General features: G+C 33.7%; 1 protein-coding gene across 1 annotated transcript in view; it reads left to right on the top strand.

Annotated features, from left to right (window-relative positions):
• The window catches only part of Zip48C (Zinc/iron regulated transporter-related protein 48C), a 50,683-nt gene extending 33,478 nt beyond the window's left edge, over positions 1-17,205 (top strand). The window contains exons 6-9 of the mRNA XM_085817766.1: positions 3,514-3,583; positions 3,765-3,863; positions 6,266-6,424; positions 16,916-17,205. Of these exons, the coding sequence (XP_085673892.1) occupies positions 3,514-3,583; positions 3,765-3,863; positions 6,266-6,424; positions 16,916-16,994 (407 nt within the window). The 3' untranslated portion in view covers positions 16,995-17,205. The remainder of the gene's footprint in view (positions 1-3,513; positions 3,584-3,764; positions 3,864-6,265; positions 6,425-16,915) is intronic.
• Positions 17,206-17,757: the final 552 nt, after the last annotated feature.

Raw genomic sequence — 17,757 nt, 5'->3', positions numbered from 1 at the left:
CGAAAGCAATTCATTTCCAATAACAGATAATATATAAGTATTGATTTAATTTCGCAATAACATATAAGTATTTGATTTAATTTCACAATCATCAATTCGTATGGAACCTTTAAAATAACCAATAGGCTTTATTATTACCAAAGCCTACTAGAATCAAACTGGAAGAATTAATATTAGGTGAACCAATTATTTTATAAATATTTTCAAATACTATATTTATATCACTTCCTATACCAATCAGAACTTTTTACTTCTACATTATCTACCGATACATTTTTATGCATATCATTCAACTGCTTCTTTACAAATATATGATTCACTTCGCCAAAATTGTTTACATTTGTCTTATATTTTGTACATTCTGCAGGTACGTGTCCAAATGCATTACAACGAAAGCATTTTTTTTCCCTTGCTCTTATTTTTGCAGAAATTCTCCGCATGACCAAGATTTCCGCACTTATAGCAATGAATATTTGTTTTTATTTTACTATCAAAATGGTCGCCTCTGGTTTTAGAATTAGGCTTAACAGATTTAGTTTTATCATTATCTAATTTAATTTTTTCATATATAAGTTTTTCCTGAAATTCTGCCAAAATTTTACCACCATAAAGAATAGCTTTATTAAATGTAGAATCGTTTTTACCATTAATAACATATTCAATTAAAGTGGCATTTTCAATATTACCTTTGGAACATAGATTTTTAATTACCAAAAAAATATTCATATAGAGATTCTTTTTCCTGCATTTTACATTTTGATAATAATTCATGTAACTGAGCAGAATTATACTGAACACCATGTTTATTTACTAATAAAGCCTTAAGTGCAATTCACGAATTAATTTTCGTTACACTTTCAATAAATAATTTTGCTCTGCCAGTTAAAGATCTTTTAGCGAATATCAGTTTCTGAAATTCATTTAGTTTTAACAAATTAGATAATCCTCAAAGTTTTCAATGAATTTGTCAACTGAATTATATGGATTACCATCAAATTTAGAAATCAAACTTTCAATATCATTAAAATTTATATGCATATTTGAAAACTGTGAAAATGGATATTGAACATTTGACTTACTAATATTTTGTTTTTCATCATGATTTTCATCAACAACAGCAAAAGAAGTGTCACCAAAAATTTGAGCATTTGATGTGTTGATTCCACTATCAACAGAAATATTCCATCTTTCGCCTAATATTGCTTCATATTTCTCCATTTGTTGCTTGTATTTTGATCCCGATTCTGACACCATTTTTGTGGCTTCTTGTGTTTGGCAATCACAATTCATGTTCAAACAAAACACATTTAATGAAACATTAATACATCTATAGCGCCCTTCATATATTAATACAAAATCTATAACATTGTATATCTATATTAACATAACATCTATTAAATAAAACATCTTTATCATCTTACATCTCCTCTCATAAAACAAAGTGGCGAGAGTTCTATCAATTTCACTCATGCAGTCAACAGCTAAAAATTAGGCAGTGTGCGAGGAAAAATATTAAGCTATGGATTTAAAATCCCACACACATATATGTAGTCATATATAACTGGAAATTTTTTTTTTCAAGTGGTACCATAATTAGTTTACTCTCAGCACAGCCAACGCGCACTATGCAGATATCCTGAATTTTCTCGAAACACACCTGAAAAAGTCAAAATTTCATTCTTCTGTTTGAGTGGCAACTGTGCTATGCTATTCGGGTACTTTATTTCTGTCTATTATTCGGGACTCTGTCTAAACCACTATTTCTATCAGCACTATATATGTAAAAAACATACTTTTCTTTCGTAGGATTAAAATCACGCCCAGTGATAGGAAGCCAGCAGCACTAACTTCTGTATTGATCATGGCAGCTGTTTATCATAAACATCTGATATTCAGATTACTGATGATGTGAGTTCATTATAATGCGCATGTAATTTCATCGTGATTTGGTCCCTTCTTACCTTTCAAAACTGTCTAGTTAATATTTTACCTTCAGAAATTTTTATCTCAAAATTCTCTCCAAAGCTAAAAACACCAGTTTGGAAGTCCTCCCACTTCCTATCTGGTAACATTGTACTGAGCACTGTTGCAGTCATTCTGAATGCATGACTGAACTGTATAGCTGATATGAAGAAGCAATGACATGTGCTTCAGTGGACTGTGTAACAGCTTACCTGGGATTAAATGCAGAATCTTTATTGTATTCCTAAGATCAATGTATATTGTTAATCAATCAATTGATCAATGTATATTGTTAATCAATCAATTGATCAATGTATATTGTTAATCAATCAATTGATCAATGTATATTGTTAACTTATAATATTTTGTTAATTAACATACTTCTGTATATATATTAATTTTTTTTCCTTTATTGTGGCAACTGGTTCATTTGTTGGTTTTCTCATTATTAGTGGTAAATCTGACCATGGAAAATCTTTGTAATGTACTCTAAATGCATGCTTATATTACATATTAACCCCTTCCCGTGCCATTCACCTCGACAAAACTCGGGCCCAAGTGTTATGGGTCAACATGTGGTAAACAAGCCAGACTGATGCTCGAGAACAGTCACAATGCAAACCGAAACAAAAATGCTTGCATTATAGTCAGTTTTGAGTGAAGTAAACTTTAATCCCTCTGCCTTTCGTGGACATTATAAATATATTATATTTTGTAATAAATAACACTTTCAAGATTATATTTCATAAATAAACATTTTAAGTAAATAAACTTTAATCCTTCTGTCCTTTGCAGATATTATAAATATATTATATTTTGTAATAAATAACAGTTACTACGAAGTATTAATACTGCCTAGTACTGAATGTACTTACTATGAAGTATTACTACCGACTTTCTGTTCACAATCATGGCTCATCACGAGCCCGACTCATTAAAGCACGGGAAGGGGAGGGGTTAATGGTTAATTTAGCCCAGGGTTTCTTAAACTGTGGGTAGTTTTAATATTTCTTTAACTTATTATAATAATTTTACAATTACCAAATATTTTTACACAATATATCTGAAAATAGATAAAGACAATACAAACAAAGAAAAAATTAAAATGTTTCGAAGCATTCTTTTTATAATATAAACGTTCATTTTCCTTCCTTTGCATGTGACACAGTCATTTCGTCTCTTGCTTATTAAAAATTTCACATTATTCTGTGTATTAAAATTAGAAGTTAAAGTTAATGAACTAAAACTGCAATAGGATATTACAGTACAAGTGAACAAATTGACAGTTTCGTTCACGCGTGTTTCAGGTTTGCGCAATACTTATAGGGTCCCACAAAATTTTTTAAAATATTATGGGCTCCTGGGAGTCACGAAAAAAATCTCAGTGATAAAAAGGGGTCACGATTGAAAAAAGTTTAAGAAACCCTGATTTAGCCTAGTCATGATGAAAATAATTGCCTCCATTTTTTATCCAAGTACTTTTGTATGTTATGTACTATTTTTAAGAATTTATCAATTGTTTTATTTCCTTTATAAATTAAAAAATTTTAGAGGGACTTGCTGTTGGAGTAGGGTTTGGAGCTGTTGGGAAAACCAAATCTGCAACTTTTGAAAGTGCGAGGTAAATAAATATTCTTATACATATCTATAGATATATAGATTATGTTTTAGTTTTATTATTCAATAAGTTAAGAAGTAATGAAAACATAAAGATATATTCTCTACTTGTTTATTTTATAACTTCTTTAACTACTCAAAATTAGAATCTAAAGAATAAAAAAAAAATGTTTCCTCATTTTTAGGAATCTTGCTCTTGGTATAGGAATTCAAAATTTTCCTGAAGGTTTAGCAGTTAGTTTACCATTACATGGAGCTGGTATGTCTAGATGGCGAAGTTTTTGGTAATTTAAACTCATATATATATATTTTGTTCCCTTTAAAATTACTTGATCTTAGTCTAGCCCACATAATATTCACTCAAATCCTTTCCCGCATTATAATTAGCCTATTTCAAGGCTTATGGTGTTTATAATTTGTTTAAATTTAATATTTCAAATATTTGTATAGGTGTGCTATATTTAAGAGATTGCTGCTCTGAAAACTATATTTATTAAAACAATAAACACGACTCGTATGAATAAATCATGTGCAGTAATAAAGAAAAAGATTTTTTCCCCCTCCATTTCATGAGTACCAAATATAATTTTTGAACTGTTTACAGAAGGGTGAGCATTATCATTGAAAATATACCTTCTTCATAGAACTTAACCAGATTAGGTAATAACTAGTGGAATTATGTATCCTGAGTTAAGTAACTTCAAAATAAATAAATAAATAAATGATAAATAACAGCCAGGCCTCTGTGTCAATAATTTTTGCTGAAAATAACTTTGCTAAAGAATAAATATGTAACAGATGCTGTGTCTTTGATATGATTTAAATCAAGTTCCTCGTCATTATAATTCGCTTCCGATAGTGAAAAAAGTGACTTAGAGGTTATTGAAAATGAAAAAATTTCGATTGACAAATTAGTTGGTATTCTCGACACAGCAATTATAGGACTTGAACAGCAGAACTTTGTAACTAAACAAGAAATTATGTCTTTTTAATAGAATTAAAGAGAAAGTATTATCACATGAAACGAAGCAACTTAAACAACTTGCATTGAAAGAAATGTTTAATAAATTAAGCAATTAAATATTAAGCTTTTTCTTTTTGTAAATTTTGATACCCTTTAGATCATAATTGTTCTTATTTCATGAATTACGGTTTTATATTTTTAATTTTGTAATTTCTGCATGCCATCTTACCATATTTAAACTGATGATCTATAATCCGGAAAGTGTAGATTTTTGTCATAGACAGGCTATCATTTTGAGTAGATATAGACTGGCTATCTAATCAATATTAGATATAGACTGTCATAAACTGGCTGTCATTTTGAATAGATTGAATTATTTCAAAACACTGACGTTTTAGAACCATCTTTGATAAAAGAGAACAGCCAAGGGGAAAGATATATGGCAAGTAAAATGGTTGGGACATAACAGAAATTTGTTTTTAATCAAAGTTTCCTTATTGGAATGCCCTTTATTCAAAATGTGGTACCTTGCAATTGATTAGGAGATGTTTTAAGTCTGTTTGCCTTATAGTTCAGACTTTGCTATCCCAAATGATGTCACTTCACATATTTTTACTTCCTTGTACAAAGTGAGGGAACTGTTGTAATCATAAAAATTTTGGGGTATCGTATTTAAATGAAAATATACATTTTGACTGTTATCGATGTGCAATTTAACAGTGTTTTCGCATGAAGAACTGTTTTTTTTCCCCCCAAAATGGGTTGCAAAAAGGATTTAAAATGGATTCAGAAGAGATTTTTTTCATGATGTCTGTACGTATGTATGTATCTTGCATAACTCAAAAACAAGTTGCCTCAGAACATTAAAATTTGTATAGGACTGCTATAACATGTAGTTATGCACTTTCCTTTTTGGTTGCAATCTGAAACACCAAAAGTATATAAATATATACTCACTCTATTACTCAGCTAGGTGAGCCCAGTTTTTTATTCTTATATGTTGGTAAATTGTGCATTTGTTGCTTTAAATAATTGATGTTCTTATGTTCCAGTTAAGAATGCCTTTAGTTAATCTGCATGCAATAGTTTTAGTTTAACAGTTGTAGTCAATAGTTTAAAAGTTGTTTAAGTGCAGCTAAGCCTAATTTTTTTTTTACCAAAGCAGCCATATTCATTTACATTTATTAAAACTTAGCAGACTAGTCAATTAAGTCAGTTTCTACATCTTCTGTGTCTTTTTGCTGAATGGTACCGAAAGCAAACTTTCAGTTTTGTGCACTGAAAAAATCTTCCTTCTTGCCGGCTGGACAAATTGCTTGTTTCTGGGTAGAAACTCTAAATGTAAAAAATTTTTAAATTGTTTTAACTGTTTTTGGTGTTTATATTTTTCAGTTTTTAACAATGATATTTTGAGTTTTTATGTATTGTTGCCATGAAGTAAGAACTGAATTAATTGAATGAGAAATATATGTCTAATGAAATTTGAGGAAATAAGTTAAATGAAGTGTATTTAGAAATGTGTATAATTTAATATTCCAGGAAGTCATGGTGTACACATCAGAATTGTTTTATAAAAATTATGCTAACCTTTTGTACCAGCTAAATTCAGTTGCTAGTTTTATGCACATAACTCTTCTGCAAGCTTTTTAATAGAGAAATATTGAAGTATGTATCAGTGTTATTGAGTGCTTTAGTGAAATATTTGATATATCTTATTTGTAGGTTTGGTCAGTTAAGTGGCCTGGTTGAACCAGTAGCAGGGTTGATTGGTTGTGTAGCAGTCACAGTAGCTGAACCTATTTTACCTTATGCTTTATCCTTTGCTGCTGGAGCTATGATATATGTTGTAGTTGATGACATTATACCTGAAGCTCAAGTACAGTAAGTATTCAAATCAATTTTGAATTTTTAGGTACTTTTTTTGACAAAATAGAAAAACTAGCATAGCTCAGCCTTGTTTTAGTATTACAGGATATTGGAACAGTTAGATTTTGAGCATAAATGAACTCAGAAATACCCAGAAGACTATACTTACAAAAATGGCAGTCAGTCTACCTGTATTTCAGTACCATTACTTCATAGCTAAAAATACTTATATGTAATATTATTTATTTAAGCTTAAAAGAAGTCCATTTCAGAAATTGACCTTGTAAAGCAGAGAGGGACACCAGAGTTGTATATAACTGTAAATAGATTTATGCAGATATTTTTATGCATCTATTAGTATTTTTATACTTTTACACCAGGGTATTAAAAAAGCTAGACCCCATTCAGATAATCTAAAATTCGGATAATTGGATTTTTTCTGAAGAAAGGAGCTACGTACACTTTAATTAAAATGAGTGCTGAAAGAGGTCATTGCATGCTGAACATCTCGATCAAAGCAAGCTGTTTGACTGTTTTCCGCCAAGACAGTTTTATTTTCTGGACAGAAAGGTTATTTGTATTTGGCATACATTATAAATTTGAAAATAATTAACAAATTAATGTACCTTTACTTTTAGCATGATGAATCCATCTTTTTAAACAATAAGAAAATAATTAATATTATTTAAGATAAATTTTACTCTTAAAAAAAATCTTTTAAGTTAAAAACTCATATTTTTATCACATTCAAGAAAAAACAGAAGGTGACGGTAATTGAGGTTTTAACCTATTTCCTTTTTTAAAGTGTTAGATAAATAAAATACAATAGAACTCCAATTATCCAAGTCAATTGGGACCGGACCCCATTTGGATAATCAAAAATTCAGATAATTAGATTTTTCTGAAGAAAGAGTGTTTTAATGTTTTAATTAATTAAAATGAAAAGGCAACACTTTTACGTACATGTTATATAGCATACTGTACAGTACTTAGACAAGTGCTAAAAGTCATTCCTTGCCAAACGTCTCGATCAAAGTAAGCTGTTTGACTGCCTTCGTCTGTTTTCGGGCAGCCAAGTCGCACATCCACTCGGCAATGAGAAGTTGCGTTTGGTCACACTGGGGCTGACGCTCCATCCACTTCAACGCAATTTCAAGGCTGGCAAACACCTCACTAGCTGATGATCATCTTCTTCCTCGACATTTTCTTCTCTCACACTTTCAATAAGTTTATCATCACTTAGAATTTGAAGCGCAAGGTCTGACAAATCACACACCATACATTTTGCTGTATCCTTAGCACTAGCTTCTGAACATCAAGAAATTTGCAAATGAATGTTTCTTAATTTCTCAAGTGGCACATCATCCTCATCTTCTCCTGTCTCTTCCCTTTTTTGTTTTTGAGCTTATTTTTCCTTTTCCTTGTCTTCTTCAGTTGATTCTGAAATCGATTCAGAAATTTTGGACTTCGGATAATTGGAGTTGTACTGTATTTTATGAAAATGTTATTTCAAAGAACGTAATTAAATCAATATTTGATGTTGTGTATATTATGTGTACATGGGAAGCAGTTGCTCAAAATATTAGAAACTACTGAAGAAAATAGGGTTTTATGCATAGAACTCCTCAAAGAATTTCCAAGTTACACATACAGTTTAGCATTTAGTTATTTCCTTAAATTGATAATTTTCATCAATCTTGTAATTATTTCTTCTGAGAAAAAATATTTGTGGGTTTAAATTCATTAATAAAAAAATATCAAACATTTTTATTTAATCATGACAACCTTCATCAAATATTATAAGATGTGCAAATGTAAGGGCATAAAATGTACGTAATTAATTTAAAAGTAACTTTTAATACAGTCAAAAGTCGTTAATTCGGACACCCATAATTCGGAATGATCTATAATCCGGACATCAAAACTAAAAACTTTCTGCGCATGCGCCACGTTGACACATGCGCAGAGGTGTTCACGCGTGCACGTAAGACCTTTTACGACTGCGCATATGAGTGTGCGCAAGTGCAGAATACGTTTTTGCGTGCGCATTTTATGTATAATGGACGTATAAGCTAAAATTATCTAATTATCTATTTCAGTTAATGTTGATGATTGCATTGTTCCTTAATTTTCGAATTGCATCCGGCTTATTATTTTTTGCAGACTGTAAGAGCAATTTTATAAAAGTAAGCTTAAACTTTTGATTATATCAAATAGAATTTCCGATATATATTTGTTAATATGTAAAGGATCTAAAGCGAAAGTATGTTTTGAAATCCGAAATCTGTTTATCAATTTCACGCTGCTCCGCAGCGGGCGCCTAATGAATTGGAAGTTGATTTGTCAGCACTATCCTTATCTTCAGCGCAGATGTTTTTATTTTATTTGGCTTATAATTACTTACCAAATGTAGTATTTCATCTTGATATGCTCCGTCTTTGATATGATTTAAAACAAGTTCCTCGTCATTATAATTCGCTTCCGATAGCGAAGAAAAGTGACAGAGGTTATTGAAAACAAAAAAATTTCGATTGACAAATTAGTCGGTGTTCTTGACACAGCAATTATAGGACTTGAACGGCGGAACTTTGTAACTGAACAAGAAATTATGTCTGTTTAATAGAATTAAAGAGAAAGTATTATCACATGAAACGAAGCAAAACTTAAACAACTTACATTGAAAGAAATGTTTAATAAAGTAAACAAATAAATATTAAGCTTTTTCTTTTTGCAAATTTTGATACCCTTTAGATCATAATTGTTCTTTATTTCATAAATTACGGTTTCATATTTTTAATTTTAGAATTTCTGCATGCCATCTTACGAGATTTAAACTGATGACCTATAATCCGGAAAAATCGATAATCCGGAATCGCCGAAGTCCCGACGAGTCCGGATTAACGACTTTTGACTGTAATAACTATAAATGTTCACTTTGCTTATTATTATATTATCTTTCTGTGGCAACAGTTGAATTTCTTTTAGAATGTAATGTTTTATTTTTATAAGAATTAGTTTTACTGCTACAGTTGAAAAATAAAGTATTTAATGCGAATACAGTAGTGCTGGTTGTAGTTCATTAAAATGCCATTAAGGTAGTAGTAAGTCTTTATTTGCATTTTATTAATGTTGTCCCAGCTAAGAACCAACAAATTAATTGCTATAAGTACTTTTGTTGCATTCTATGGGTTCGTGGATATGGAGTGATTGGGGGACATAATGGATCTGTATCACGATGTCGTATAGTCTGTTGAGAACTGTAAACGGAGCTCACCCCCAAATGCAACTGCAGTTGGGGAGAAATACCCTTATGATGATTCGGATTCCACAGCCACACCTTGTCGTTTTTCCTGGAACTGATGTTTGGTAGTTTGCATCATGTCCCTTCATCCTATTCGTGGAGATGTTGATCCGATCCCGGGCAAACCTGTGTATGTATTCCAATCACACCCGGATTTCTTGCATGTACTTAAATGTACATCTGGAGGTCGGCCGAATAGCATCTGCGATGGAGAATGGCGGTTTCGTGGAGCAAGCAGGAACAGGGGCAGCTCGCGATCACAGTTTTCTTGGAAACCATGAGCGAGAGGTGGTTTAGGATTGTACAATTAAACCTGTCCACCATGCCATCAGACTGTGGATGTAACAGGTTCGTCTGCATTTTCTTGATTTCCAATAAGTAGCAGAGTCCCTTGAACACCGCTGAAGTCAAGTTCCTGCCGTGATCGGAATGAATCTAGAGGGGGATCCCAAAGTTGAACACCCGATTTTGTATCAGAATTTGGTAAGCTTCGAACCACTCTGTAAAATAACCCATGACAACAGGATGTATTTGTTGCCGTCCGTGGAAAAGGTCCAAGTATGTCAAGGGCAGTTCGCTCAAAACTTGCATTGCATCGCTGCAGCCGTCACCGGCTACGTCAATTCGTTCCTTTTTTGGCTGCACAAGATCGACCCCACTTATCAACATCGATTCTCACCGAACTCCAGAAGAAATGCTCTCAAACCTTGTTTAGTGTCTTCATATATAGCCAAAATGCCCTCCTGTTGGGTTGCCGTGTATTTCCTTCAGAACAATGGGTATTCCATTCTGAGGAAGCAGCAGGTGCTACCTCTAATTAGCTCCATCGTCACTTTCCCATAGTCAATATAAGATTTCATTTCGGAAGTGGAGTGAGTCCCAGAGAGCCTAGTACAGTTGTAGGACTGAAGAGGGAAATGTCCTGCCCCTTGGGTTTTGTACTGGATGATTCCTTCAGCTCTATTATTGGCTTAATGTCAGGATCTACCAATTAGTCTTCTCTAACTTTTTTGTCATTCCACAGATCTGGATCAGCTAATGTTGAAGATGTCATTTGCTGGATGCTAGGATTCACCAACCCGTACTTAGCCTCGGCTCTTGAACAAAGCCTGCAGTACTTCAGGCTTTGTTCAAGAGCCGAGGATATGCAGATACTTTATAAAGCCTAGATAAAGTATCTGCATTTCCGGGGGAGGAGTTTTTACAATGTTTTAATCTCAAAGTCATATTCCTGTAGTCTTTGAATCCATCTGGCTATTTGTCCTTCAGGATTTTTGAAATTCAATAGCCAGGTTAGGGAAGCATGGTCGGTCCGCAATAAGAATTTACTGCCACGGAAACAATGACGGAAATGTTCTATGGTCTTTACGATAGTGAGCAATTCTTTACAAGTGAGCTTTCTTTCCCAAATGAAAGATGGTAAAGAGCGAGTAATAGCCTTTTGGAGTAAGTACTTGCCCAAACCGGGAAAGAATTATTGCTCATCTGTAAAGAATTGTTCGCTATCATAGCCATAGAACATTTCATCATCTCTATGGTAGAAAATTCTTGTTGCAGACCGATTATGATTCCTTAATTTTGCTACTGAATTTCAAAAATCTGGAAGGACAAATAGGCAAATGGATTAAAATACTCCAGGAATATGACTTTGGGATGAAACATCGTAAAGGCTCCTCCCACGGAAATGCAGATACTTCATCCAGCACTTTGTCCTTGTCTTGTACAGTGCAGGCATTGTTCAAGAGCTGAGACTAAGTACAGGTTAGCGAAGCCTAGCATCTGGCAAATAATATCTTCAATATCAGGCAATCCAAATCCGTGGTGCGATGAAAATTTAGAAAAGATCAATTGGCAGACTCTGACATGAAGCCAATTATAGACCTGAAAGAATCATCCAGTACAAATCCCCAATGGCATAACATTTCCATCTTCAATCCTACAAGTGAAAGGTTATAGGCTCTCTGGAACTTGCTCCACTTCTGAAATGGAGTCTTATACTATGGAAATTATCCTACTTATACGATGGAGCTCATTAGAGGTGACAGTTGCTGCTTCCTCGATATGGAATACTCGATGTTCTGAAAGAAATACACAGCAGCAGCCCAACATGAGAGCATGTTGGTTACATGACACTAAACAAGGTTCAAGAGCCCTGCTTTTAGAGTTCGGTGAGAATCGATGTTAAGAAGTGTTACTGATCTTGTGGTGCTTGCACAACCAAGAAAAGACCAAAGCGATAAAATGTAGGAGTGACTTTTAAGCGAATTGTCCTTGGCATATTTGGACCTTTTATGTGGACCATGAATGGCAACAAATACATTCTCGTCATCATGGATTATTTCACAAAGTGTCCCAAAGCGTGTCCGACCAAGGCAGGAACTTCGGCTGCGTTCAAGGGACTCTACGATTTATTGGAAATCAAGAAAATGCAGATGACATCATTACAGCCACAGTCGATGGCATAGTGTAGAGGTTTAATAGTACAATCCTGAAAGATCTCTTGCTCATGGTTTCCAAGAAGACTGGGATAGCAAGCTGCCCCTGTTCCTGCTTGCTTACCGTAGTCCCATCCATGACAGCACCTGCTCTTCGGCTTCCCTCTGGAGTACAGTTTATCCCCATACTATGGACTTATTATTATATTTGTTCATCTTTTTACCTTTGGCATTGGACTTCTGACCAAGGCTTCCACTGCTGAGGACATGCAGTCCTTGTGAGGGGACAGTGTTAAGAAATGCCCAGCTACAGTAATATAGCCTCCCCGCAAGGTGGGTTTAGGGTTACCATATTTGGCGATATGCCATGGACAAAGAAAGGATATTCTTGCCAGTTTACCACGGGATGTTCTCAAACGTATATAAACCCTGCCTGTATGCAGAGTAGAGTGTATTGTCAAGTGCATCACGAGAGTTTACCGTCGAATTTTAGCTCGGGTGTGTTGAGTTCCAAGAGTGATTGACCTAGTCGGGAGATGTATTTAGTGCTTTGTCTTGAAGCTGTCTTCACTGTTATAGGTCGTTCATTACAACTTGAACCCCTGATAGCCTGAGGGCTGTGTTGCTGATTGTTTCAGCTTGCTTAAGTTCTTTTACTACTGTTACTATGTTTTTAGAAGTGTCCTGCAAATAAATTGTGTTTTGATTCTTCGTCAATCACTCCAAATCCATGAACTCGCAGAATACAACAATATTTGCTTCTGTATCTGTGATCACTGAAAAGGATGCTTATTCATGTATCCTTCAACAAACAGTCTGTTATCTCTAAGAAATGTGAACTTTCATGGGAGCTCTCTCCCAGTCTTGGTTCATGTGACAGTTCCTGTGACTACAGTCCTTTACGTATTTTTCCCTGAATCTCAGTTCCAGCACATTTAAGACGGCATTGAAGTTCAAAATCTGCTCTTCGCAGAGGACTCTTAAGATGTCTGCAGCATCTCCTCGGATCCACTCTCAATTCTCATTTCTGTTGTTGCATTCTACGCGTTCGTGGATTTGAAGTGATTGACAACAGCACTTGATGAAGAATCAAAACACAATTTTTTCTCCAGTATTTCACGATAGTTCCTAAAACATGGTAAGAGTAGTCGAAAAACTATGATAAACACGCTGAAACAATCAGCAACACAGCCTTCCGACTATCAGGCTATAACAGTGAAGACAGCTTCATGGCAAAGCACTAGCATATACAGCTCCCGACTTGGTCGGTCGCTCTCGGAGCTCAACACACTCAAGATGCTCTTCACGATAAACTCTCGGCATACTGCTACTCCACACACAGGTGGGGTCTGTATAGCTTTTGACTTGCCTTTGAGAACATTGAGATAAACCAACAAGAATGTTCTTGCTCAGTTATGGCACAGCGCCAATTTTGTCACCAAATTGGGGATTTCGCATCAAATCTAGCAACCCTAGCCCCACTTTGTGGAGAAGCTATCTTAGCTGGACATTTTGTAGTCATTCTCATGCATACATACGAAATAAAAACTTAATTCTAAAAATGATAACAATGAATATCAATGGATTGCTTTACCTGTCGTCCACTTCGAGTATGTATTATTTCAGAACTTGAAACAATTCTATCACTGCATAATGTCAAGTCTGAAGGATGCGATTTTGAATCATCACGACTGGGTAATGAATCTCCTCCTTTCATTTTAGGGCATAATCTGGGCTCTGAACTTCCAGCTTTGTCCTGAAGGGTTAAATCTGGCAATGTAATCTGTAAGGGATATAACCACTGAAGGGGACTGATAATTTCTACATCTGCCAGTTTCAATCGAGCTACTCGTTTCCCATCTCATCCTGCAAATAGTTCCATCAGTCTGGCTAAAGGCCAATTAATTTTTTTTTTTTTTTTTTTAAGCTGTTAGATCCTACAAACACAACATCTCGTACTTGAATATTACCTCTTGCCTTACCTCTGAGCATTACGGGTTTAGCCCTGAAATTTCAAAGTTCCTCAAAATGTCATGAATAAGTGATATTTTCTTGATTTTAATTTAAAAAAATGACTCTTTCATTTTGTACCTTGATTCCTTTTCTTCCAATACACATCCAAACTGAAATCCGATACATTAAAAGCTAGCAAAAACTTTCATGTATAATGAATGTGGAAGGGAACCTTCTGTACGGAATTTTCCAGTCGTAACGATGAGAGGGTTAATGGTTGGGTTTCTTACAAGCTCAGACAGACATTCTTTTTGGAATCTATTTCGCTAACACTTTGCAAATATTGTATTCTTTTCTTCACATGACTTCCAGCAATTGTGTCAAAGTCAAGAGTATCACAGTTAGTAAAATTTGGAGTGTCATGTAGGTAATGTGCCAGTGTTAATGGTTCCTCTGGATTCTCCAGCAAACAAGTTAAAGGTCTCTTATTGACTGTATTATCACCATCACATAAAACAATTAATATTTCCTCTCTGCCAAGAATTCTTTTTCAGTAGATCTTTCATACTATGTATCATGCACTCCTACCATTCATCATACCACAGTGCAACTTGGCGAGTTAAAATTCCATTTTATCCTTTTTTAAGTGCACTTTCTTCTTGAATCGCATTCCAGTCTAGTGTTCAAAAAGCCTTTGATGTGACCTTGAAGTTTGTTCCATTATCAGTGTAGATGACCAAAACTCTGCCTCTTCTAGCCGTGAATCTTCACAAAGACAATAAAAAGCTTCTGTGTTATTAACTCTAAATGTATTGCACGGTACACAGCATAGGTGATTGCACGGTACAAAATCCAGGCCTTCACCCCTCCATGAAGGAAAATAGTGCCAGCTAGATCTGCACCTGCTACTTTGTATAAGGAGAAGCTGTCTGTATAATTATGGCCTCAGACGAATGTCTCCTACATGGAATGCAAATAGATATAACCTCACAAATAATTTTCCATCCATGAGGTATCCAAAAGCTTTCTCTCAGCTGTGATTGTTTGTACTCCAGCATGACATAATGATTTGTATATATACTCAATTAAACGTCGAACGATTGGATGACCAGGTAGAACTATACAGCACTTAAAATCATCAGTGCTATCTCTAAAGATACGCCGAGTTTGCACCCTTAATAGTCATTCGTCTAGGCAGAACTTCATTGATGCTTTGTATTTCTTCTTGTCTTTTACTGACCATTCCCTCTGAATGAACTTGACCAGTATAGTTTCGGCCCTTTCTATTTCATCGCTGGTTGCAGACATAAAAACCTTTGGCTTCTCTTTTCTTAAGCAGTCACATAAATTATCCAAAGAGTCATGCATGATAGTTTAAAATATTTCGAGAAATACAACAATCTATAACTAAATGTCACAGTTCCTTGAATACTTGAGGCACATTTTTATTTTTTCTTTTGTAAAGCTTCTGGGAAAACTAAGCAACATCTTTTGCATATAACTTGAAATTTCCTTTTGTCTAGTCATCTTGGGAGCTTTCTTACAGTCTCTACTAAAGTGTGGATGATTACAAAAAAATATATTATTTAGCCTTCTCATGTGTTGACGAAATAAGAGCTGAAGCATAAGGGGTATTATTTCTTGAAGTATCAATTTTTTAACCTTGAATTCCAAAATCCGATCAAGCCAAATTTATAATTTCCTCACCATTAACTTCTTACCTTAAAAATTTCACGAGCTTCTCAATGATCTTTGACTGTTTTCAGCAACCTTGTTGTTACCATCAGGAAGACTGGACACTCAGTATCTTTCCCAAGCTCTCAAAACATCTTCAGGAAGACAAGACTTGACAAGGGGAAACAATCTGCAAATTTTTCTTTAGATCTTTCTGATATACCTAAAGCTCTTAAATGTGATTCCAGTTGATCGTATAAAGTAATCAAATCAGTACATTTCATACCACTTAAGCATTTTTCATTACCATTGAGAGTAATCCAAAAACATATACTTGTACTAACAAATCTTCTCTACCAAATCTTTCTTTCAATAATTCAAACACTTTGGGGTAATTTTGAGCTGTAGAGGAGGGGAGGAAACTGTCTATTAAACTGGCAGCTCGAGACCCAGGAGTAATTGCCCGAAAGCCGGCATTTCTTCATCCTCATGAATTCTGAAAAATTGATTCCAAAATCCCAAAAAAGGATTTAATATCTCCATTAAATTTCTGAGTTTCCAATTTTGGCAACCGATACTTTCGATTACATGGCGACTAAATTGACTTAATCATCAGAAAGTTTTTCATAATTAACCTTTAACTTAAAAGAAAAGTACATAATTTTCAGCTTCTTTGAAATCCTTAGCCTACTCTCCTTTGTTTTTTGTCGCCTTCACCAAGTCATAATTCAGAAATGGCATGTTGAACACTAAGCGCTGGAATTTATCATGTAACTGTGAATTTAATTCACAAAGTTTGGAAACATTCACTTTCATTTTCATAATTTCTTCAGCAACAGCCTTTGTTGTATTCATAAATGTTGTATGTAATGTTTTACATTGTCTATTTTATTTTTGGACATTTTGGGGGTGTTTCATTTTTAAAGCCATTTTTACGAATTTACTGGAGAAGGTAAATAGTTATAGGACAGGTTAGCAACATAGTCATTACTTATGCCAATTAAAAGTTGCATAAGGTCCATTAGCCAAGGGATAAGATATATGATCCATGCATTATGTAAATTTGAAATTTTATTACTTGTTTTTGTAATTGTTATATGAATGCATTAATGAAGAATTTTTATTATTATTTTTTATTTGCAGTTCCAATGGAAAATTGGCTTCATGGTTAACAATAATTGGTTTCCTTGTGATGATGTCACTAGATGCTGGACTAGGATGAAAATAATATATATATAGTATAATATTTAATATAGGATATATTTTAACAATCACTGTGAAAGATCTCCTGTTTGAATTATATGTGAAATCGTGTCTTTTGGGGTACAAAGAATATGTGCTGGTATTATTAATATATAATACAGAATTTTCATTCTATGCACATAAATTAAAAACATTTGTACAGAAACAAATATATTTTTATTTGAACATGAGTAATTGTGTAGAAGTTGTCACATTTATCTAAAACTAGCAGAATTGTTAACCCACCTTCTAATATAATTTTCAAATATTAGTAAAATAATTTTTCACTTGAATATGTACCAAAAAATTTATGATATTGAATTATGTTATCAAAGAGTTGAATAAACTCTCAGTATTCCATATTTGAAAATCCTTGAATATTTAAAAAAATAAATAAAAAACTGATGGTAGAAAAAGTTTAGAGATTGCAACAGTAATTAGTTTTATTTATTTATTTATTTTTTTTTTTTTTTACTGACTTATCTTTTTTACCACTGTTATTTAAGTTTATACATATTTTTTTCCCTCATTTTTCTATCATGATGGCAATGTAGAGCATCTCTTGCTAGGACAAATTCATCTAATCTTATGGCCACCCCATTCTACATATGCACTTTTTCTTTTTATGGAGATGTGAGTGAAAAATCTATCTCAACTACAGTTTGACAAAATCATGTAACAAAACATTTCTTTAGTTATTATAATTAATATCTATAAACCTTTTGCTCTATCTCTTTTATATT

This window comes from Stegodyphus dumicola, chromosome 5 (genome assembly GCF_044657685.1).
Source record: "Stegodyphus dumicola isolate Sdum_Otavi_A_Nest chromosome 5, ASM4465768v1".
NCBI lineage: Eukaryota > Metazoa > Arthropoda > Arachnida > Araneae > Eresidae > Stegodyphus > Stegodyphus dumicola.
Note: the sequence above shows the minus strand (reverse complement) of the source record. Positions and strands in the feature narration are given on the sequence as shown.